The 22,605-nt window shown below is 63.6% G+C and overlaps 1 protein-coding gene across 19 annotated transcripts in view; it reads right to left on the bottom strand.

Annotated features, from left to right (window-relative positions):
* The window catches only part of WNK2 (WNK lysine deficient protein kinase 2), a 130,865-nt gene that overhangs the window by 74,752 nt on the left and 33,508 nt on the right, over positions 1-22,605 (bottom strand). For 17 of the 19 annotated variants that reach the window (XM_078061945.1, XM_078061948.1, XM_078061955.1 and 14 more), the window contains 10 exons: positions 21,762-21,934; positions 21,356-21,576; positions 17,870-18,027; positions 15,558-15,646; positions 13,833-14,052; positions 9,037-9,319; positions 5,218-5,426; positions 3,070-3,201; positions 2,508-2,699; positions 612-1,172 (listed from right to left, as the gene is read on the bottom strand). In XM_078061945.1, the coding sequence (XP_077918071.1) occupies positions 612-1,172; positions 2,508-2,699; positions 3,070-3,201; positions 5,218-5,426; positions 9,037-9,319; positions 13,833-14,052; positions 15,558-15,646; positions 17,870-18,027; positions 21,356-21,576; positions 21,762-21,934 (2,238 nt within the window). The remainder of the gene's footprint in view (positions 1-611; positions 1,173-2,507; positions 2,700-3,069; positions 3,202-5,217; positions 5,427-9,036; positions 9,320-13,832; positions 14,053-15,557; positions 15,647-17,869; positions 18,028-21,355; positions 21,577-21,761; positions 21,935-22,605) is intronic. The other 2 variants (XM_078061960.1, XM_078061947.1) reach the window with 2 other exon arrangements.

Raw genomic sequence — 22,605 nt, 5'->3', positions numbered from 1 at the left:
AGGCGGAGGGGCTCCCAGGGGAGAGGCCCCCACTCCGGCTCCTCTCCTCGCACAAAGTTGGAAAACAGCCCTGGAGCTCCAAACCACGCGTGGGCTGTGTGGGTGTGGAGCCCCGGGGAGGCCTGCCCATCCCGCAGGGCCTGTGACCCTCGTCCCGTCACTGCCAGCATGGCAAGCGGCCTGAGGTCCCCAGCGGACCCCGGACGTCGTCCTTGTCTGCTGTGTGCCCCTCAGAGCCCTGTCTGCCTCGCTGCCTGGCTGCTGAGATGGGGGTGAGCCCACGCCGGGGCTGCCAGACCCCGCCCAGGGGATGGCAGGTGCCCTGACACCCAGCATGCCAGGCACCCCCCACCACCACAAGCAGCTGCAACTGACCCTCGGAAGGGCCCGATGGTGGAACCAGTCACCCCAATTCCCGCAGCTCTGGAGGAGGCGGACGTCCTACACGCTAGAGAGAAGCCACGGCCGAGGAACAGGCCTGCTCTCCCACCCCCGCTCTGCCCCGGGTCAGGGCACTGAGGAGCGGAGACCGGGCCCTCTCAGGCCTCAGAGTTAGATGCTAAGACATGTCCCGGCACCTGGAGGGCGGCCCTGCGTGGCAGGCGGATTACCTGGCTTCCCGCCCCGCCCGCCGGGGCAGCCTGCTCAGGAAGGCGCGCAACGCTTGGCTGGTGGGGCTGCGGCAGGGTGGGGGGCGCCGGCTGCGCGGGGGCAGCCCGCACGTTCTGCACCATGTGGAGGGGAGAGGGTGGGACGTCGCCGGGCACCCCCTGCGGGAAGGACGCTGGGTACGCGGGCTGGGCCGGGAGCTGGGCCACGGCAGCAGGGTGAACGGACAGGGTGGCCACACCCTGCGGGGCCACGGCCAGCAGAGGGATGGCGGTGGCGGCGGCTGCCACGTTTGGCACGATGGTCCGGCACGGCACAGCCAACGGCGCCCCAGCGGGGTGGGGCAGCTTGACCGTCTGCACGGGCAGGGCCGGCGACGCGGGCAGGGGGGCAGCGGCGGCGGCGCCGAGCGGGAGGCTCGGCAAGATGACGGCGGGAGAGAAATACTGAGAGGGCGCAGGCACGGCGGGTCCGCTGGCGGCCGGCAGGTCGGGCAGAGCTGCGGGGAGGCCGTCGATGGGGGCCAGGGGCGCGATGGGCGGCCCCACGGGAAGCGGAGGCACCTGAGAGAGACGGGAGCGCATCGGCGTCAGCAGGCCTCTGCCCCGCGCCACACGCCCGCACCGCCCGGAGGAACCCGACCGCGAATCCAGGTCAAACGGGGCTTCGGAGAGCACCCCCTGGCGCCGCGGAAGGGCCACGCCGCGGTCCGCCCCGTACGGTGGGCGGCTGCAAGGACAGCCGGGGGCTCAGGTCTGGGTCTCGGCAGGACCCACCAGCTCCGCGGCTCGGGCGCGTCCTCGGAGAGCCAGGGCGTCAGAGCCACCAGACCGGCCCTGAAGATCTGAACACACTCACACAGAGACCAAATTCTGTGGCGGGCCGTGTCAGGGAAAGCATGTCCGTGAGCGCCCACGTGCCGAGGCAGCGCCCCTGTGCTGCGGGGCCTGGGGAGCGGGCCTCTCCCGACAGCAGAGCTCCGGAAACTTCGTGTCTGGTCTTCCATCCTGGAGACGCCTGGCATCTGACCTCGTGGAGTGAGCGCTTCCAACATCTCAGATTCTCCAGTAGTTCTGTCTCTAAACCTTTCTGGTGGGGGGCGCCTGGGGGGCTCAGTTGGTGAAGCGTCTGCCTTCGGCTCAGGTCGTGGTCCCGGAGTCCCGGGATCGAGTCCCGCGTCGGGCTCCCTGCTCGGCGGGGACTCGGCTTCTCCCTCTGGCCCTACCCCCACTTGTGCTCTCTCTCTCTCTTAAATAAATAAAAATCTTTAATAAAATAAATAAACCTTTCTGGTGGCCGGCACACAAACTCCATCACGTGATACGCGCCTTTGCGCAATTAGAAAGCAGCTGCCGTGCGCGAGCCGACTTCTGCGTACTGGAGAGCAAACGGCCGTTCAACTGGACGGTGAAAACAACCTGATGTGGCTGTGATGGGGACGAGGCCCAGTGACAGAAAGAAACTTCCGGATGGTGCCCGCAAACTGCAGGGACACTCACATCTTCAAACGAGGCAGCATGTCACGGCCCAGTCCCACCGCCACGATGTGATGGACCCATGAGATGGAAGCCGTGGATGGCACAGGCGCCATCCAGAGTCACGGGTCACTTGAAGCCGTGGACGCCCCAGGACCACGGTCAGCACAGCCTGGGTGGCTCCGTGACCGGCAGGGGCCGTAGCGCTGTGCTCCACCCTGGCTCCCCTGGCCCTGACCTGGGACCAAAGCTCTCCCTGGCCTGGATGGACGTGTGTGGGAAAGATGCCAAGGGCAGGTGGGCACGGCCGCCCACCCGCAGGGAGCGCTCCGACCTGTGGACACACGAGCACTCGCAGCCGGAGGACGGAGTGGCCAGCCAGGCTGGGGATGCGGACAGGGCGGGGGGGCAGGGCGGGGCTACCTGAGCAGGCACTTGAGAGAGCGGCCGCAGATGTGCTGGGGGCATCTGGAGGGGCTTCAGCTGAGCAGGGGCCAGCACCTGGGACGTCGGAGCTAGGTAGGGAGGCAGGTGGGGGGGCACCGGCTGGAGAGGGCCCACGGACGGTGCGGCCAGGACAGGCGGCAGGGGCGCCGGCTGGGCCAGTGGAGGAGGCTGGGGAGAGAGGGGGCTTCTCTTAGACCCACGTCCTGCTGAGACACCCCCCCACCACGTGCTTAGACACGCCCGAGAAAATCGACTCCCACACACACATGCACACACACACCCAGCCTGGAGCCCGAGACACGCAGATCTGGGGGAAATACTCTGCGTAAGCGGTGCCCCTCCACATGCTATGGATCCAGGAACCCCCACTCCCACCTGCACCCCAGGCCCCAGGGAACCGCAGAGAAGGAGCAAAGGGGGCCCGGGCCCACCTGAGACCCACAGGCCCTGGGCCAGCAGACCTCGCTGCCCACCCACACCGGGCTGGAAAGACTGAGGCACCCATGGGTGGGGCCAAGCAGAGGCAGCCCACACTCACCTGGTGGCCAGGGGGCGCAGGCTGGCCTGGGCCCGTCGGCACGGGGGCAAAGCTTATGGCCGGCTCTGGGAAATGCTGCTGTGGGAGCGGAGGGTGGGCTGGGGGCGGGATGGAGCCCACCGGCAGGCCAGGCTGCAGAGAGCACGGATGACCACGCTCACCAGCTGCCTGGAGGCCCCCCACCTGGCTTGCGCGCCACAGCTGCTGGGCTCCGTCCCTCACTCCCTGAGCCTGTCACCCTAGCTGGGACTTTTCCCTAGGCCCAAAGCTTGGCACGAGTGAGATGTGGCAGCCCCTAAGCTGAGAATGGCCACTGCTCCTAACCAAGGAATGTTCTGGAACTTCAGCTCCACAGGATATTATGCAATCGTGAGAAAAGAACATCCTAAGGGGCTTTGCAGAACCAGGGAGAGACACCGTTCCAACGTGCGGTGGGAGAAAGATACAGACGCACTTGCTTTCTGTCTACAGGACCGGATGAAACACATGCACACAGATACGTCACAAACAGGATTCGGAAGGACGTGAACAATGGGGGACAGCGGCGGGATCCCCAGTGGTGTGGCCACCAGGAGAAACAGGTCGCGGGCATGAGTCCTCACTGCCAGCAGCAGCCCAGACACGGCCCAGGAAAGAGCCCGAAATCCGAGCACTGGGTGCTGGATGCTATCAAGGAACAGCTGCTAATGTGTTCACTTTTAGGTGTAATAAGGTGGTTGGAGTCTGTTCTCAAGAATCCCGATCCCACAGAGATACGGACTGAAATCTTTACAGGCAAAACGTCTTTCTGGGGTTTCCTTAGAAATACTGGGGCTGCGGAGGAAGCAGGTGTGAACACGGGGAGGGCGTCTGAGGCGGAGGGCCCAGGCCTCCACACCGACCCGAAAGGTCCTCTGGTTTTCTGGGGGCTGGGACCTTCCACTCGCTTCATCCTCCACAGTAAATGCTCCGCGAGAGCAGTATAGGGAGGGACGTTTATCTGAAGCCACGGTGCAGAATGAGCCGCGGCCCCGGGCCCAGCGGGAGGCAGCAGCTTCGGTGCCCAGAGGCCTCAGAGTGGCTGGTGCGCAGACTCCTCCATCAGCCCCGGGGAGGGGGGGGAGGCATCACCAGGGCAACCCTCCTGGAGGCCCTGATGCACCCCGGGGACCCCCACGCCCCTCCGCCTGTCCCAGGGGACTGTCCGCAAACAGGCAGGGACACGGGACAGAGTGCTCTGGCCTCGCCCATGTGGGGTGCATCCGGCCCGGCGCCAGAGGGCCTGCGTGGAGGGTAACGGTGGCCAGGGAAGCCCGACCCTGCACCTAGGAGGGAGGGGGCCAGCGGAACATTCCTGCTCCGCCCCGGGACTGGCCGCCCAAGGCCAAGCCGCCCCACTCCGGGGCGACAATCCGCCTTTTCCTAAACAAGTTCCTCCCACCGTTTAAAACCTATGTCACTTCATCTCAAGAAACTAGCAAAGCAACAAAGGGCAGCTGGACATGCGTCTGGGCTCCCGGCAGCAGAGGCAAAGGCGCTGGCCGCCCCAGGGGACAGGGACGGAGCCCAGGCAGCACCAGGACGGCGGGGGCCTGGGGCCCAACTGTCCCTCCGGACCCTCCCCCGCCCACTCAAGGCCGGCGCTCTGCAGCTGGCCTCCTGGGACTGGGAAGCCTGGGCCCTATCTGCTTCCTCCAGCATGAACAGAAGCGTTGAAGAACGAACACCACACGTGACCCCCTGGCCTAGCTACACCCGGGTCGCCGTCGGGCCAGGTCTCCACATCAGAAACCACCCCCCAGGTTTCTCCAATGTCACTGCACTCTTTCCGCAATCCTGCCACTCTCCCACTTCTAACATTCGAAGGCCACGTGGTATCTGGTGGAGAACGGCCAGGAGCTACTGAACTCAGCGGGGTGGACACGGGCTGGACGCTCCTCGGGGACCGCAGCCCGGCTGCAGGGCGAGACCCTGCCAGGTCTGTCACAGTTCTGAGGCCCCGGCTGTCCCTGGGCTCTGCGTTTGTACTCTCTCACCTGCTGCAGCCTCCAGTGACCTTCGAGGGCGGCCCGCCCAGGGGCCTGACCACAGGCCGCTGCAGCCTGGACGGCCCGGGGACACGGGGCCATGGGGACAGGGTCTCTGCCCGAGGGGGGAGGGCTGACTCACCGCGGCAGGCTGCTGGTAGGTCCCCAGAGAGGGCAGGCTGTAGGGCAGGGCCGGGCCGTCGCTGACGCTCACGCTCACCGGGGGGCTGCACACACACTGGGCGGGGGGCGGCGCCGCATCCGCCAGCGAGCCCAGCACCACACTCTGCTGGCTGCTTTGTGAGTCCGAGTACACCGTGGAGCCCTGGCCACTGTCGAAGGTGCTGTCCGCTGGGGAGGACAAGGGCACGGCTCAGAGTGCACATCCCCAAACACCAGCCCCACGGCACTCCACCCAAGTCTCAGGGAGCGCGAACAGGCTCAGACACGATGCTCTGCTGGTCCCCGTGCTCTCCTGCAAACTAGGCTTGGTCGCGCTCCCTGGTCACCTGAGTCCTAAGTGCATGTCGTTCTGGACCACAGACCCTAGGATGCAGGGGGCGGGGGCTGTAACCCACCCGGAGACACCCTGGCAGCCCACCCCAACACCACCTGGCGCCTGGGGGTCACCCACATGGGTGCCACGAATCCCAGGTGGGCCCCTTACACAATCCTCGGCAGGAGGCACAGTCGCGTCCACCCCGGCTGCAGACAGGGACCTCGCCTGTCCCCTGACCGGGCCTTGAGAGTGAGAGCTCAGTGAGCTCTTCAAAGGCGCGAGGGGTCTCCTGTAGGAGGCTGACGGCAGGCATGCCCAGGTCAGGAGAAGCTAGAGTCACCTGTATTTCATGGGGAGGGACTCTGACCAGTTTCACCACCACAGCAAGGAGCCCGAAGCAGGAAGAGCTAGGTCCAAACCCAGTCCTCACGACACGGGCCCGGGTCTAACCTGGCTGGAGAACGGGGCTGACGAGGCCCCCACCCCGCAGAGAGGCTGACAGGGGGACCCAGAGGCTCTCCGGCCCGAGGAGGTCTCCCAGAGGCCAGCCTCCCCTGCACCTGCGGTCACAGTCCATCAGTGCGGGCCACCGCGGACAGAGCCACCCACTCACGAGGCACAGCCCACGGCCACAGGCTCGCGTCCCCAGGACGCACCTAGGAAGACAAACCGCCCCCGAGGCCAGGCCAGCGAGCAGGGAAAGCAGAACCCTGCATGAAATGGCACTTCCAGAAGCTGCACGCACACCAAGACTTGCCACCCACGCACCGAGCACTTCAACACGGGCGCCTTCCAGGGCGCCGGCATCGCGTCCATTTGTGCTTCAAGCAAATGGAGTAAAAGGGAATCCCACTGGCTTTACATCAAAATAATCTGTCCCAGGGGCCGATCAGGGCATATTTCAACCTGGGAAGACACGCGAACGCCAAGGTCTCATTGCACAGAACCAACCCAACCAGCGGCTCCGACTTAGAGTGAGGAAGCTGGCAGTCGATTTTACCTACACACAGAGACAGAGAGACAGACAGACAGACACACAGAGAAAGAGAGAAACAGATAGATACGCAGAAACACACAGAGACAGAAATAACAGAGAAAGAGACACAGAGACAGAAACAGACACACACAGACATAGACAGAGACACACACAGAGAGACAGACACACGGAGACAGAAATACAGAGATAGAAACACATAGACAGAGAGACAGAAGGAAACACAGAAACAGACAAACTGTGTGAGCAAAAGGGAAACGTGTACAAACTTGGCAAATGTCACATAAACCAACTCTAACCATACACACAGCACTGTAAATTTTTAAAGGGAATGTGTTTGTTATTTCTATAATTAAAAATTAATTTAGGGCGCCTGGGTGGCTCAGTGATTAAGCGTCTGCCTTCGGCTCAGGTCATGATCCCAGGGTCCCAGGTTCGAGCCCCGCATCGGGCTCCCTGCTCGGTGGGAGGCCTGCTTCTCCCTCTCCCACTCTCCCTGCTTGTGTTCGCTCTCTCACTGTGTCTCTGTCAAATAAATAAAATCTTTAAAAAAATAATTTAAAAATCGTCTTTAGGGGCACCTGGTGGCTCAGTCAGTTGAGCATCCAGCTCTTGGTTTTGGCTCAGGTCATGATCTCAGGGTCATGGGTGTCTGGCTCTTCGCTCAGTGGGGAGCTGCTTGGGATTTTCTCCCTCTCCCTCTGCCCCTACCCCTGCCCAGACACGCACACTTTCTAAAAATAAATTTAAAAAACAAAAAATTGAAAAATTAAAAAATCATCTCTAAACCTCCCGCAGTCGCTGGCCCACACCCTCTCGCTGAGCCTGATGTGGGTGGAGGTGGGAGCTCTCACACCACGAGGTGGAGAATCCTCCCGCGATGTTCGCCGTACCTTCCGCTGTGCGCACGTCTGCCCGCCCATCGGGTCCCTTCCCCAGTGACGCGTGCGCAGCCTGGGGTCCCATCATTTCACCCTTACAAGGCGCAGAGTTTTCAGGCCATCCACACACACTGAGGCCAGAGGGACAGCCGAGCACGGTGTTCGGACCAGAGCACAGTGGAGACGCGTGTGTGGGGTGTGGGGGGGTGTGGGATGCAGGGACACACAGGTGTGTGTGCGGCACGCACACGGGTGCAGGTGTATGTGTACGCACACGCACGTGGGTGTGTGAGTGATCAGACGTGCACATTACTTTCGGAAGTTACCACCAAGAGGTGACGTCAGCGGCCTCTGGGGAGGAGCACTAATCGGCCTTTCCTGCACACCCTCTTGTACTGTTTGAATTTTACACAACGTCTACTTCACGGAAAGCACCACAAACGAGTGAAACACGTTTTGAGAGTGTGGCTGCCGTCGAAGCGAGAGAGCCGCTGAGAGTCGACAGCAAGAGGACATCCGCGACAGACCACCCACCCACACTGAACCCGCCTGCGATCCCTGTCTGCACGGGGGGCCGGGCCAGTGCCGGGACCCCCGACCACAGCAGAGTGTGGTGGTCTCTCCGTTCCCGCCTGGAAACTGTCCCACCGACAGTCAAGTTTTTAAAGTGGGAAGTGGCGTGTCATGAGGAAAGCTTTTTCCAACACGAAGTGTATGCTCATTAATTAATTTTTTGGTCTGTCGAAAAATGGAGCGATGACGTAGTGACTTTATTCTCTGAGGAAACCTGAGCAGGTCGGAAGGAAGCCAACGGCAAGCAAACGGTCTCCAAGTGACAGGCAGCTACTGGTTTGGATTTAAATAGCCTACTTTGAAAAACATTAGCTATAATTTTAATGATAAATGAAGTATGTGCCTATTAAGTAAATTGAACAGGCTATTTTGGTCTTTCGACATGAACAACCTAAAAGAGCGGCCTGGGCAGGCTAAGTTCTACTTGGCACTTATTCACAGGATGGACAGGAAACGCCACGTCCTGATCCTCAGCTCACAGCTGCATTTTTAGGCCACCGAGGGCAAAGGTCAGGACACCGTTCTGCCTGGACGTGCAGAAAACGCTGGATCCTCCCTCCCAGTGTTCTGAGATTCAGAGTGATTCCCAGCAACCCATCGCTGACACTCTGGGAAATGTGGTAAAGGTTTCAGAGGTCGGGTACTACAAGGGGCATGATCTTGGGGACAGATAATCCCAATGGCAATGGTCACGGCTCAGAGAATCATGACCGCTGGAGACCACAGCCATCTGTGGCCCCGGGCAACGCTGTCCCTGCGGGGACGCCCCCACCAGGCACAGGACTGACGTCCTCTGCACGGAACAAGGAGCCGGACGGAGCCGCTCCATCCCTTGGCTTGGGGCACGGGAGGCTCTGGATCTGTCTGCCCGTTTGTCCCCACCTGTCCTGAGAAGCTGGGCTTCGGGGAGCCAAAGACACCCCAGTGCCCACCCCCGGAAGAAGGCTCGCCTATACCTGCCGTCCACGCCCGCAGCGTGCACAGGGCTCGAGGTGCGGGGAGGGCGGCACTCACAGGCCAGGGAGGTGGCGCTGGCCGGCAGCGCGGTGGGGAGGAGGTGCTGGTCCGCCTCAGGCTCCTCAGGCTCCGGTGGGCCGCCCTGCGCGTGATAGGTCACCTGGACCTGCAGGGGTGCAGGGGGGCCCCTGGCCTTGTCAGGGCTGCCTGGGTCCCGGTGCTCCGGGGGCTGCAGAGCCGGCCAGATCCTCTCCCGCCGCCACTGGATCAACGCCACACGGTCGCGGATGGACTTGGCCACAATCTTCACGTCACTCTCGTGGAAGAATCCCGACTCAATCTGCAAAGGAAGGCGTCATGTCATTACTGGGGCCCTGCCGTCTGCACCACCACCTCCCGCTCACGGTGTCTCTGCAGAGGTCCCTCCTCAGGCCCTCACCCCACCTCTCAGAGACGCTCTCATCTTCCCATTAGGAAATACCCTCCCGCCAACGGGAAACCTGCAGGGAGCACGGCCCTCTGAGCCTGCACAGCCCCGCTCCCGGGACAGTGAGGACGCGGCAGGTGCTCGGGCCTGCCGGCTGAGGGCAGGGGAGAGACCCTCAGCTGCCTCCCGCAGGCGGGCCCTGGGCATTCCCCGAGAAGGCACGGGCGGAACAAGGTGCACCCTGTGTCTTGAGGCCAGGAGGGTAGGCACCCATGCCCAGAAAATTCTGAACCCAGGTGAGCATCGGGAGAGCGTGTGGGAAGGAGCCCTGGACCTCCGGGCAACGTCACGGCTCTCCCTGAGGAAATCTCTGGTAAAACCATGGAATAGCAGAGGCCAGCGTCCACACTGACGCCATGGCAGCCCCGTGTGGGAAGGGAGAAAGCGCCAAGGTTTTAGCACTGGTCAGGAACGGTGAGCTCGTGGCTGTCCACACACAACAGAGAGAAGCGCGCCCACATGCAGACGTGAGCGTGTGGCAGGGCACTGGGCAGGCCTGCGGAGGCGCCCGGAGTCTGGCCAGCGCGCGCGGGTGGGGGGAGGAGGACGAGGGGCCTGGACACCTGGCTGGGCCTGAAAGAGAGGCGGACCCAGAGAACTGAGGGCACGTGCAGGAGGACACAGGCGTCAGCACCACGGGCCAAACGTGCACAACCTGGGCCCCAAAAAGCACAGTGACACCATGATGGTCGGAGGAGTGTGTCCACAAGTGCCCACGAGGGGAACGCAGCTATCACTGCTGGTGTGGGCCACACGGCATGCCACGGTGTGCCGCCCCTGTCCCTCCCACGCGCGGATCACTGTTCACGGGAAGCTGAATCATCAGTGGCCTAGGGAACAACCCACTGGCTAAATACTGAGTCTCCTGCCAGGAGCCAGGTGGGCGAGCATGGACGCCGAATGACCCTCAGGCCTGGCCAGCCCCAGCCAACACCCCAGCCACGCGGCGTGGGGAACTCAGAACCAGAAGGACCCACTCGGCCACTCCCAGACCCCGGAGCAGGAGGACGCGGGAGACCACAGGCCTGTAGGGCACTGCGTCTGTGGGACGTACCCTGTGGTCACAGGTAACTCACCAACAGAACCAGTCCACAGAGCTACAGGTAAGTGGAGAGTTTGGTGAAAATGGGTATTTACCCAGTTCCAAGGTACAGCCCGTGACATACTGTCACCCCACACGCAGACCGTGGGCAGACACCGCTCGACCGTGTGCTCACGGGGAGTGTCGTCCGGGGCTGGCCACGGTGAGGACACGGCCCCACACCAAGTGCTCCAACAGACACGCCGACGTGACCGCGAGGGAGCCGCGCTGGTGCCCGTCATGGCAGGAGAACCAAAGACGGTCCCACCCAGAGGAGCTCCTGCCTTGAGGGAGTCACCCCACATCAGAGGGCGCCTGGCAGCCCCGAAGCGGCTCTCCCGGATCTGACCGCAGACGCAGCTGAGCAGGAAAGCTGCTGTCTGTGGGCAAAGACGCGGGCACATTCGAGGTGGCAGGGCATCGGCCTGGATGTTCTCTCAGACAGTTCTTTGTTGCACATTTGCAACTTTTCGGTAAGTTCGTGACTGATTGGTTCAAAATCTCTCCACCCCGCTGGACAGAATGAACCGTGTTAAAATCCCGCAGACCTCTGGGCAGTCGGCCTCCCGCCTGCCTCGGGCACGGGCAGCAGCGGTGTGAGCGGCAGCACGCGGCCAGGACGCGGGCGAGGGGCCGGGGCCGGGGCCGAGGTCAGTGCCACCTGCCCGCCAGGCCCGGCCGGAGACCGCCGACAGGGAGGCGCCCCGCAGACGCGCCTGCCCGCTGCTTCTATTTTCTGCCTGTGGCCCAGTTTTTCTTCCGTCTCTGTCCTCGCGGTCACACCCCCCCCCCCAACCGCAATCCTCTCCAAGGTGTTTCTTCTATTTTTTCCCAAACGGGGAGAACTTAGCCCCATTCTCTGCCACACTGAAGCGTCGGACCCGGAGGCCGCGAAGGCAGGAGGGGCTGATGCGCCGACACAGGGACCCTGGGCTGGGCTGCGAGCCCCTCTCCCGGGGTCCTCATGAGGTCGCTTCCAGGTCAAAGCCAGCCCAGGTCCCCACAGAACTCGCCCTTCTCTCAGCACCTGGGGCACTCGATGGGTCCCCTGTGCCCGCCCGTGAGCCAACCGCTGGGAGGTGGTTTTAGGTGATGACACGGGTGTGGGGGTTCACTGGTGCTGGGCCCCGCATTTGGAAGAAGTAGGTGTGATCCATTACAGCTGTTGGTGAGTGACCACCCAGAGCGGCCGGGGGCAGTGAGCCCTGAAACGCTGCCCCACGAGGGCTCCTCGGTCGGGCGCCTGGCCCAGAGGCGGCCTGGAGAAGCCCCGGAGAGGGAGGGTCTGACTCAAGGCGGGATCTGGGGCTACGGGCGGGGGGGGCAGCTGGGACCGCCGACAAGAGAGGCTCCCTGCCAGGAGCCGGTAGCAGTGGCCAGGCCCACCGGGGGCGCTCGCACCGGGCCGACACCCCGCCGTGGGAATGGGACACTGTCGGCTCATCACTGGCTCATCCTAGTCCCTGTGTGGAGGGGGGTCCGCATCGTTCTGCCATCGTTCTTCAACCAAACACAGCGAGGCGTGGTCGGCACCGATGCTGCATGGCCAGTAGGACGCTCCTCATGAGAAGGTGCTTTTAAAGATGATGAGGGGAGGCGCTGGGTCCAGGGGTCTCCACTGTGACTCACGGACACCGCCCACTGAGTCCGGCCAAGAGCCAGGGGAGCCACGCTGACGGTGGGCGAGGCGGCAGGCCCAGGTGCGGGCACGGGACCTGCGGGGTCTGGGATGTGGAGGGGTCGCTCAGGAGGATGGGTGGTCCTAGAAAAGGTCCCAGGTCCCGTGTGGGCACCACCACATCCTACAGCTCAAGAGCGTGTCAACGGAACTGAGAACGGACCCAGAGCTGGAGGAGATGCCTGGTCCAACTGAGGCACAGGAATCCATCCGTGCCGCGGTCTCATCGTCCCCATGCACTGCCGCGGCACTTGACCCCTGCTGGGCTCTCGCCGGAATCCATCTTGGGCAAGAGGGTTCCCTGGCCGCGTGGAGCAGGCACGGTGCTCACGGGAGACCCAGAGCTGCTGGCCTCCCGTGCTTCCCGAGGCGCCCACACTGGCCCGGCCTCGCCAGCCCTGATGGACACAGTCCTCACCGCCGCCCCAGGGACCCACCTCCCTTCCTCCTGCCACCGGGACAGCGCTAGCTCCTGGCCTGGTCCCCCATTCCCGTGGGCCCCCCAGGACTCTCAGCACTCGCCCCTCGCTCCCGGCCTGCACGCCCCCTGGCTCGTGAATGTTTGTGCATTAAGCTGGGCAGCAGGTGGGAGGGGACCGCCCCGCTGCAGCACAAGGACCAACAGCAGCCCTGAATCCCGGGACTGATGTGCTGCTCACCACAGCACAGCTCCCGCTCAGCACCCAGCAGCTCAACATCCTCTCGGATGTGCAAGCAACACGCCGAGTTTGAGCCACGTAGAGCAGCGCTGTCCCGTGTCTGGGCCCAGGGATGTGACCGGCAGCTGGGAAGGTGCGGGTGGTCCTGACCTGGGCTCCCGGCCATCAGCGGATGTCCTGCTCACAGCCTGCCAGCCCTGCCCTGATGCACCACCCACGGCGAGATCCTGTGACTCTCACCTGCGGCCGTCCGCCCGCCGCACCGGGCCTCGGCCCTCAGCCCACACGTGCCGTGGCAGAGCTGGCTGTTCCCTCATCCGAGCAGGGGCCTGAGGACCGGTGTGGACTCCCGTCCCACCCTCCAGGGCCACAGTCCACATCCTCCTCCCTGAAACCCCCAGGGCCAGGGGGTCTAGCTGCGAAGCACCGTTTCTGAAAGCTGCGCCCCATTCGGTAAGGCCTCTCCTCCAGCGAGCGTGGTCTCACTCGCGCTCGCTTCCTACACGAAAATCAGTGTCCCCTTCCTCACGGGCGCCTTTCCCTCCGAGATGCTGACGCCCTAAGCCCCTGCTCCCGGGCACAGCGCCCGCAGCAACAAAGTGAAAGATCAAACCAAAGGCCCACCTTCACGCGGTCAGCCAGACCCCAGCAACACAGGCCCTTCCTCATACACCCAGGCCCCCAGGTCCCCCCGCGCCCCGCCCCTCGGGGCCCCTCACTGCGCGGCCTCGGGGCACATGCATCGGCACAGCGGGGGCCCCACCTGCGCTGGCCTTCACCGACACCGCACCCCATGGGTGGGATCCGCGCGCCCAGGACTGCCCGCTCACCACGGGGCCACACCTCTGTTCTGAGCGCCTGCGCATCTCTGGAGACCACGGCTTTCCAGGCACACCCCTGCCTCCGCGGGTGCCCGCCCCCCCCCTCCACAAGCAAGTGCCCCGTTACCATCTCCTGCGCCACACCGTCAGGCGTCTCCTTCTCCAGGTCAAAGGTGAACTCTATGGCCCCATTGTCCTTGGGCTTGCCCTTCAGTTTCTTGGGGTCCTCAACCCAGAGCCGCAGGGCGATGGTAGACTTCCTGCCGTGGTCTTCCTCCGCCAGTTCCACCCTCACGCCCGTGTCCTCTGCGAAGAAGGCGTGGCTGAGCAGGTCCTTGATCTCGTACCTGAGAAGGGCAGCCAACGGGACGGTGAGGGCACGGCTGCTGGCGAGGCCCGAGGGCCCGGCTCCCTCTGGAAGGTCCTCTGGCCATGCAGCGGGCAGCGCGGTCCTCGAGGGCAGCGCACAACAGCTCCCCGGGTGAAGGGAGACTGACGCCTGAACACAGCCCGCTGCACGGCGCCAAAGGCTGCTTCTCTCTCCTTATAAAAAGGAACGTCCCCATCGCAAGAGGCTCCGGGAAGTGAAGTTTCCAACCCTGGCTCCGCACCCTGCAGACAGGCCTACGGCAGCGCCACCAAACCCCCAGGGTCACAGGTGAGGCTGAGCCGCGGGGCCCTGGGCGGCCGGCTGCTGGGTGTCGTCATAGCAACCACTCCCCATCCCTAAACAGGAGCTTGTCCGGGCGCCGTCCTGGGCCTGGCGTCCTCCCAGCGTGCTGTCTGTTCCTGTCTGTTCCCCCCGATTCCTGCGTCCCATGGACAGGCGGAGCCCACGCCCTGTGGACGCTCACCACCCAGGAAAGGGGGAGCAGACACATGCCTGAGGGGGCCCCTGGGGAGCAGAGGTCGTGGCCCCTGCTGGTCCTGGTCTGGAAGGTGGTCTTGTGGGGTCTGCTCTGAGGGTTCTTTAGCTCTACATGGTTGTTTCTATACTTCTCTGATGGGAGTTCTACTTCACGATTTCTTAGTTATTTTCTGAAAGAATAGAACACGATAACCTGCAGGGGGCAGGAGAGAGAGCCCAAGGATCAGAACAGGGCGCCGGCATGAGAGGTGATGGCCATGGAAAAGAACACGGGTCAAGGGTGAGGACAGGGACAGGATGGCCCTGTGCTGGGTGCACAGGATGAGGAGGGCACACGAGGGGTCAAGGAAGAGGTGTCGGGGGAGGGGGGAGGGATGGGGGATGAGATGAGGGAAGGGCAGGGGAAGATGAAGGTGGGAGGAGAGGAAGGGAGAGAGAAGACAAGAGGGAGGGTGGAGGAGTGAGGAATAAGAGGAAGGAGAGAGAGGAAGAAGAGGAGGAAGGGAGGAGGGAAGAGTAAGGGGACGAGGAGGGGAAGAAAGGAGGGGCAGAGGGGGAGGAGGGAGAGAGGAGGAAGAAGGGGAAGAAGGAGGGGGGAAGGAGGGAGGGGAGGGAAGGAAGGGAGGAGGGCGAGAGGGGATGGGAGGCTTCCTGGCTGACCAGCTGAGGAGGTGGGGGCTGGTGTGGGGGCAGCTCAAGGGCTCCGACTTGTGGGCTTTGGGTTGAGCATGGGTGCATGGACCTCACAGTCTGGAGGTGACAGGAGGGGCAGGCTGAGGGCACGGGGGAGCCCCTGCTGCAGCCTGGGTGGGTGAGAAGCCCCTGGCAGAGCGGGAAGGCTCCGGGATGGTCCCCAGACCAGGGAGCATGCTCTGGGCAGCAGAGGTGGGACATGGCCTGAAGCAGCCCATCTCCCATGAGCGCGGGCAGTTGCGGGGATTTCAGCGTGAGCGACACCCAGACCCAGCGCCCCACCGGACTCACCTTTCCTCCTTGTTTTTGCAGATGCACTCCCCAATAATCTCCTTGATTTCGGGATCGTGCACTTTCTCAAAGCTGGCAGGCTTGATGCCCTGCGAGACCAGAGGAGCAGAGTCAGGGACAGGACAGGACCTGTTTCCCGCTCAGCTACACTAGCCAGGAAGGGGGAAGGCAGGAGGGGCGCAAGCTGGCGGGGGACGCGGCTCACGCTGAGTGCGGAGGGGCTGTCGGGAGCAGTGGGGTCTGGGGGAGAGCCCAACCCAGCCCCCCCCCCAACAGGAGCGTTCCCACACCCAGCAGAGATACGGCAGGCGGCCAGGGCGACCACCTTCCCCACCACACCCTCCCACGAGGGTGCCAAGGGCCCGGTGTGGTCACCGCTGCTGGCCGAGGCCACCAGACACTCTGCCCCACTGCGACCACGGGCAGGGCTGCCTTCCAAGGCCTGGTGGCTCCAGGGTTTTGTAAGCGTCTGTGCCGTGGAGTCCCACAGCCGGGCGGTTTTGGGAGCATCCACACTGACCACAGACCCGGTGGGTGCCGGCAGGGCTGGCCGCAGCTTGGCCAGTAATGGCCGTGACGCAGGGGAGCAGAACCCCGGGGTGCAGCCCTGCAGACAGTGGGGACTCGGGAGAAGCAGGGGCTGGACTGCGGGGGCAGGGGCTTGGGGGAGGGACAACGGATTCTTAACCATCTTAAACACATGGAGGACCTCAACCATCCCATTCTTCAGCAAGACTCTGCCTTCAAAGTCTATCTTGGCTGTTCTAACGTAGAGAACGTGAGCGGGAGTGCAGGGCGGCCTCCAGCCCAGAGCTGGACCCGAGTGTAGGACCGCAGGGCTCCTGCCGCCCGGCAGGGTGCTGTGCCCCAGGCCCCAGGCCCACTACCAGTGGGGGCCATGTGCGCACGCTCAGCAGTCTGCAACGACAGACTGGGGCACTGGGCTCCAGGCGCGGCCAAGGGGCTCCCCTCGGAGGTGAGAACCCCAGGCCGTAGCACTGAAGCCAACAGAAAAAGAGGTTTAATTACACAGGAGGAAGGGCCAGGGTCCCGGCGGGAGGCAGGCGGCCTGAGAAACTCTAAGTGCAGGTAAGTGTGGGCCACACACACCTCTGAAGGGCCGAGGCCCCCAGAGCAGGAGAAGAACATGCAAGAGGAACAGGTACTGTTTTGAAGGGGCTCGTGTCCCCAGACTCAGAAGCATGGAGTCGAGGTGCTGGCAGCAGGGACACCGAATCCCTGCAGGACCGGGGGTCAGGGCCGACGCCGGGGCTGGAAGGTGTGGGTGTGTGTGCCACGAGGGGCCAGTGGGCCCACAGGGCATTACTGCAAACCACACCAGCCGTCCGGAACACCCCTCCCGTCTGGTTTCCTCGGGGAGCAAGGGTGGGACCTGACCTTGCTTTGCCCAAGCTGACATGGGTCCACACAGGAGCCCTGCTTCCTGGGGCCTCAACGAGGGATCCAGGGTGGCTGAGGAACACCCCAGTGGGAATCAGTCCTGTCTCCCCAGCCCAGCGGATGGACCACAGCCCCGTCCACGTGGGCACCCAAGAAGTAGGGCTGGCGTGCTGCTTCCCTGCACCCCTCCAAGGCCTGGGAGTGAGGCCCTAGCCTCAGGTGACCCCTGCCCCATGGAGGGCCACTGCCCACAGCCAACAAGCCCACCCTCTCCTGCCAGCATTAGCAGGGAGCTGCATGCCTCCCTCTGTGTCTCTGACAAGCACCAGCCAAAAACTCTGCCTTCCCCCCTCAGCGGCACACAGGAGGGGCTCAAATAACTGAATTAAGACTGAAGGAGAGACATGAGCTAAGACCTGTGGGGGAGCGCAGGGTGGAGGGCAGCCAAGGACCACGCTCCTCGTGCATCTGCAGAAGTGAGGGGGGCGCCAGGCTGAGGCGAGGCAGCCAGGACCCAGGGGTCGTGGGGCCTGATGCCCAGAAAAGCTACGGCCTCACCAGGCAGGACGGCCGCGGAGGGAGGACAGGGTGATCGGCTTGCAGAGCTGAAGCCACTTGATTAAAGCGGACGACTGCGTGGGCTCACACCAGGACACGGGAAAGCCAGCGGCCCCGGGAGCGGCCCAGAGGAGGGTCTCTGGGGACAGGCGGCCGGGCGCCTCCTGGACAGGCCTCGAGTCGTGCACGAGGCCCACCACGGCCACGCCTGTCCACCACCAGCTCAGAGACCCGAGCAGCCACCCCGCTGAGGCAGCCTCAGTTTCCCCCCTGTGACAGCATCCTTCCCTTCCTCACACTGTGCTGTGAGCGCTTCACCACGCACGGCCCCTCGCGGTGGCCAGTGGACTCACACAGGTGACCTTCCGGTAGATCTGGGCGGCGTTCTGGCACTCGGAGTAGGGGTACTCGGAGGTGGCCATCTCCAGCATGCACATCCCAAAGGCGTAGACGTCCACGGACTCGTCGTAATGCTCCTCGTACATCTCGGGCGCCATGAACTCAGGGGTACCTGTGCCCGGGAGCAAGGGGCGCAGGGTCAGCAGCCACTGGGCCGGGGAGCCCCTCCCCGTCAGGCCCGGAACCTGCAGTTCTAACAGGACTGCTCTGCAGACAGCTCCCGAAAACGCCCCCCGGACCCTCCCAATCCTAGGTCGCATCAGCTCACGGCACTAGGGCCCCACAGCTCCGAGCCCGCTACCCCAGCGCCAGGGCACGCTCTGTGCCCCGAACACGGGAGGCACCACACGCCGAGCAGCACACCCCTCCCGGCCACAGGCCCGACCGCCCGCGGCAGGCAGACACGCACAGTCCCCACACAGCGACCGACGTCGAAAAAGCCCACAAAGGCCCCAGATGTCCCGAGACAGACACCACATGGCAGCGTGTCAGGTGGCACAGAAAGCAGCGTCTCTGCGGATGGTGCCGGCCAGGTGCCCGCAAGGTGTTCCCAGCACCGGCGGTTCCAAAATGACGCCTCCTCCGAGTTTCACACGTGGGGTAAAACAAAGTATTCGGCTGTTCGTGCCCTATGACCTCTCCACAAAACAGCAAGCACAGACCCACGACGACACGTCAAGGAGGCAGGGTTCCGGCTGATTTTTCCTTTAGTTACACTGGTCTGGGGATTTTTATTTTTCCGTAACAAGTTTCTGCTCTAAAAATCACAAAATCCTCCTATTAAAACAGGTCCAACCGAGTGCCTGTCCAGCCGAACTCAAAGCAGAGGGAAACGTCAGGAACGTCTCCACCTCCTCCGCTTCCTCCACCCCAACCCTTTCAAAATGTTCCCGTTTCTTTAAAAAGCAGGCGCAGAACGGCGCGCGCTGTGTTCAAAGGCATGCGTGGGGTCATCAGATGCTTCCATGGCTCTCCGGGACGCAGAGAGGTGACAGGACACTCCAACTTGTTGTCGTGCACCCAGTTTCAATGTAACACGTGTTACACACTTAACGGAACAAGTGGACATTTCGGGTAAGAAGTGGCAAAATCGAGAATCTATCTTCAGGTTTATGTGTGTGTATAAAGAATTCTAGGAGATTCTGGGGGCGCCTGGGGGGCTCAGTCTGTTGAGCGTCTGCCTTCGGCTCAGGTCATGGTCCCAGGGTCCTGGGATCGAGCTCCGCGTCGGGCTCCCTGCTCAGCGGGAAGCCTGCTTCTCCCTCTGCCTTTGCCCCCGGCTCATGCTCGCTCTCTCTCAAATAAATAAAATCTTAAAAAAAATTCCAGGAGATTCCAAATCAGAAATAATGGGAACAGGGTGGGGGAGAGAGCAGGAGTCTGAGGGACCTTGCACTGGGAATATCTTCATCTTTTTGGGGTTCTGAACCGCATGACTGCTGACAACGATTTGCACTTGGCTGTGGGCATCCACAGGGGAAGAGGGAGGCTGGCTGAGCTGCCCCAAAGCCCCACACAGCCTGCCTTTCGAGGGACGGGGCACGGGAGGTGGGGGTGCAGGGGAGGGGGTCGGCTCCGAGCGGGGTTGGGGACGCCCACACGCGCTTGGGCCACGGACACAAACTTTTCTCTTTCCTCACTCTGCAGCCACCTAAATCTGAGTGTTAAAAAGAACATGTGTGTGCTCACACACCCACACACGTGTGCGCCCGGGGCACCTCCCTGGCCCCCTGGCCCCAGTGCAGGTGTCCCGGCCACCACGGCCATGAGCGCCTGCAGGCAGCAGCAGCTGAGGACCTGGCCAACGCAGACACGGGGAGAGGGCGGGGTGCTGTCAGAGACAGGCGGCTCTCGGGGACGACCCCCACAAGGGGCCTAGAACCCACAGCCGTGTGTGCACACGGCATCAAGGGGCTGCGGCCACAGGGCTCACGATGAGGACACCTTCTCTCCCAGTCCATCGCCCTCCTTCCCGTCGGCCGACACCGAGCCCCCAGGCCTGCTGCCACAGGGCTCCCCCAAAGCAGGTGGAGAGGTCCTTGGACACCGCCACCCAACGTCCAAGGTCCAACATGGGCCACACCTGAAGCACAAACCCACACACGGGCCAAACCCCGACAGCTGCGCCCAGACGGGGTCCTCGGCATCAACTGTCCCTTCACGTACCCTGGACACAGCACAGAGCAGGGGGCCCGACTCAGGCTTGGGGGACCCTCCCCCACCTGACCGAAGGCCCCCCACCCAGCTGCTGGCCCTCTGCCGTCCAGGGCCCAGGGAGATGTGGTAATCGCCTCTCATTCTCCATGAGTCTGGAGCTTCCCCCAGCTGAGCAGAAGCTGAGGTGACCAGGGACCCCACAGAGCTGGGCCCCCTGTGCTGGGCTTGGGGCTGATGCGCCTGCTGGAAACGCCCAGCCTTCACATCACTCCATCAGACCACCCAGCCTGTGTCCGGTACCCCGATACCCCACCTCCAAGAGGGACAGAGCCACCAGCCAGAGAAAGCCCAGGGAGCTTCACCAGGTACCCCACCCCCAAGGTCAGACCTACGAATCCTGCTCGGAAACTGCCAGGTGATCAGAGACGTGCTCCCTCCAGCCAGGCCCCTGCCCATTTCACGGAGAGAAACCGAGGCCTAGGTCGGCCCCCGCCCCAGCACTCAACTCCCCAGAGCTACCAGAGGCCCCTGTTCACAGGACACCCCTGGTGGTCACCCTGCCCCAGATGTCACGTTCCAAACCCACTAACCCCACCAGAGAAGTTTCCAGATTCCCAGCGGTTTCATCTGCCACAAGTTCTGTCCCCAAATGTGCATCAAAACCATGGGCTTGCAAAACCCTGACACCACCCTCTCGTCCTGCTTGTGTCCCCACACAGGGCTTCAATGGGCACAGGAGCCTCTCCAGGTCCCACCCGACCCCAGCTGATCCGATCAGGGTTTCTGGAGCTACACCCTGGAGCGGGCTGGCGCTCCCCAGACGTCTCGAACCCCATCAACAGCCGCCCCAAAGCCCTTGCGAGCGCTCTCTCTGCAAAGCCCTGGAGAGGCGCCACCTAGCGCCCGCCGTGTGCTGGGACCCCAGCGCGGCCCCAGTCCCTGCGTGGCAGCTGAGGACGGGGGCCTCACCCAGAAAGGCCACAGGGCCTTCTCAGAGGAGAACGAGAAACACGGGAAGACAAGGCTAGCAAACCAGCACCCACACCAAATCCCCCACGCCGGCTCTGGGCCCCACGCCCCCCAGGGACTCCCTGCGGTGGGCCTCAGGGCCTGGAGCACCCGCCTCTCTGCCTGCTCCAGACTCACTGGCCACAAACCCCGAGTCCCTCTGTCGTCGAGGCCTCCTTCCCGCTGAGTGTCGACCGCCCGCGGGCCCCAGCGGCCTCACCCCCCGACCCACACAGCCAGGGACCCCCAGGCAGGGCCCCGGGGCAAGGGCTTACCGATCACACTCTTGGCGAAGGACGCTCTCTTGAGAGTGGCCAGGCCCAAGTCGCCGATCTTCACGGAGCCGGTGGGCCCTGTGATGAAGATGTTGTCGCACTTGAGGTCCCGGTGGATGATGGGGGGCGTCCTGGTGTGCAGGAAGAGCAGCCCCTTCAGGATCTGCCGGCACCAGCTGCGAAGCACCTTGGGCTTCATCACCTTGAACCGCTTCAGGTACCTGCGGGTGGGAACGCGGCTCACCAGCGGCTCCCGTCGCCGGGGGGCCGTGGAGTCACCACCCAGACGGGGACATTCCTGAGACAGGCCCTGGCAGACAGGAGGCCCGGCGTCCCCGCCTCCGCGGCCCCTGCGCCTGGACCCGGCCCGCCCCAGGGTCCGGCCAGCGGGCGGGGGCGTGCTCACGTCTTCAGCGTCCCCGAGGTCATCAGCTCGGTCACCAGCACAATGCACCGCTTGCCCCTGGCGCTGGACTCCCAGAAGTCATAGAAGCGCACGATGTTGGGGTGCTGCAGGCCCTTGAGCATCTCAGCCTCCTCCTTGAACCGCTGCCTCTCCAGCTTGGTGAGCTTCCGGTCCTGGAGAGAGACACAGGCTGAGGGGCAGCGGCCACCTCAGCAGACACCCTCCACGGAGCCCGGGGGCCCAGGAGGGAACCCACCGGCCGCGCCTGCGGCTCCGTGTGAGGACGCCGCAGAGGGAGAGGACCGGGCGCCGGGGCCGCATGGCCCAGCCCCTCTGTGGCGTCCTCCCACACCCGACCCCAAAGCCTCGTGGCCCCGGATGAGCCCCTGCACCAGGACCTCAGCAGAAAGAGAGCAGGAAACCCACACGGCAGCACTCGCACGCTCTCCCTGAGAAAACACCTCCAAGGCCTCACGTCCTCAACACCCGTTTTGCGCGCCGTCACAAGAAAGACACTGGTTCGGTTCCAGTTTACACGCAACTCCGAGGACACATTCACGACCAGAGCAGACGGGAACCAGAAAACCAGGGGACCCGACGAGAGACCAGGGTCCCCGCCGGGCCCTGTGGTGCTGGAGGGCACGGCAGACACGCCTCCTGGGTCTGCAGCTGACCCCGACCGCAAGTTCACACAGGACACGGCAACACCACCATCCGGGTGCTGGGAGTCCCCGGGGGGCCGCCCACACGAGGCTCCAGCCACGCCCCACGAGGAAGACCACCAACACCCTCCCCACACTCGAACCCACCCTCAGTGCCCTCCCTGCGCTCCCCGCCCCCCCTG

The sequence above is a fragment of the Halichoerus grypus genome, chromosome 14 (assembly GCF_964656455.1).
Source record: "Halichoerus grypus chromosome 14, mHalGry1.hap1.1, whole genome shotgun sequence".
Taxonomy (NCBI): domain Eukaryota; kingdom Metazoa; phylum Chordata; class Mammalia; order Carnivora; family Phocidae; genus Halichoerus; species Halichoerus grypus.
The sequence above is the reverse complement of the archived record's forward strand: the minus strand, read 5'-3'. Positions and strand labels throughout refer to the sequence as shown.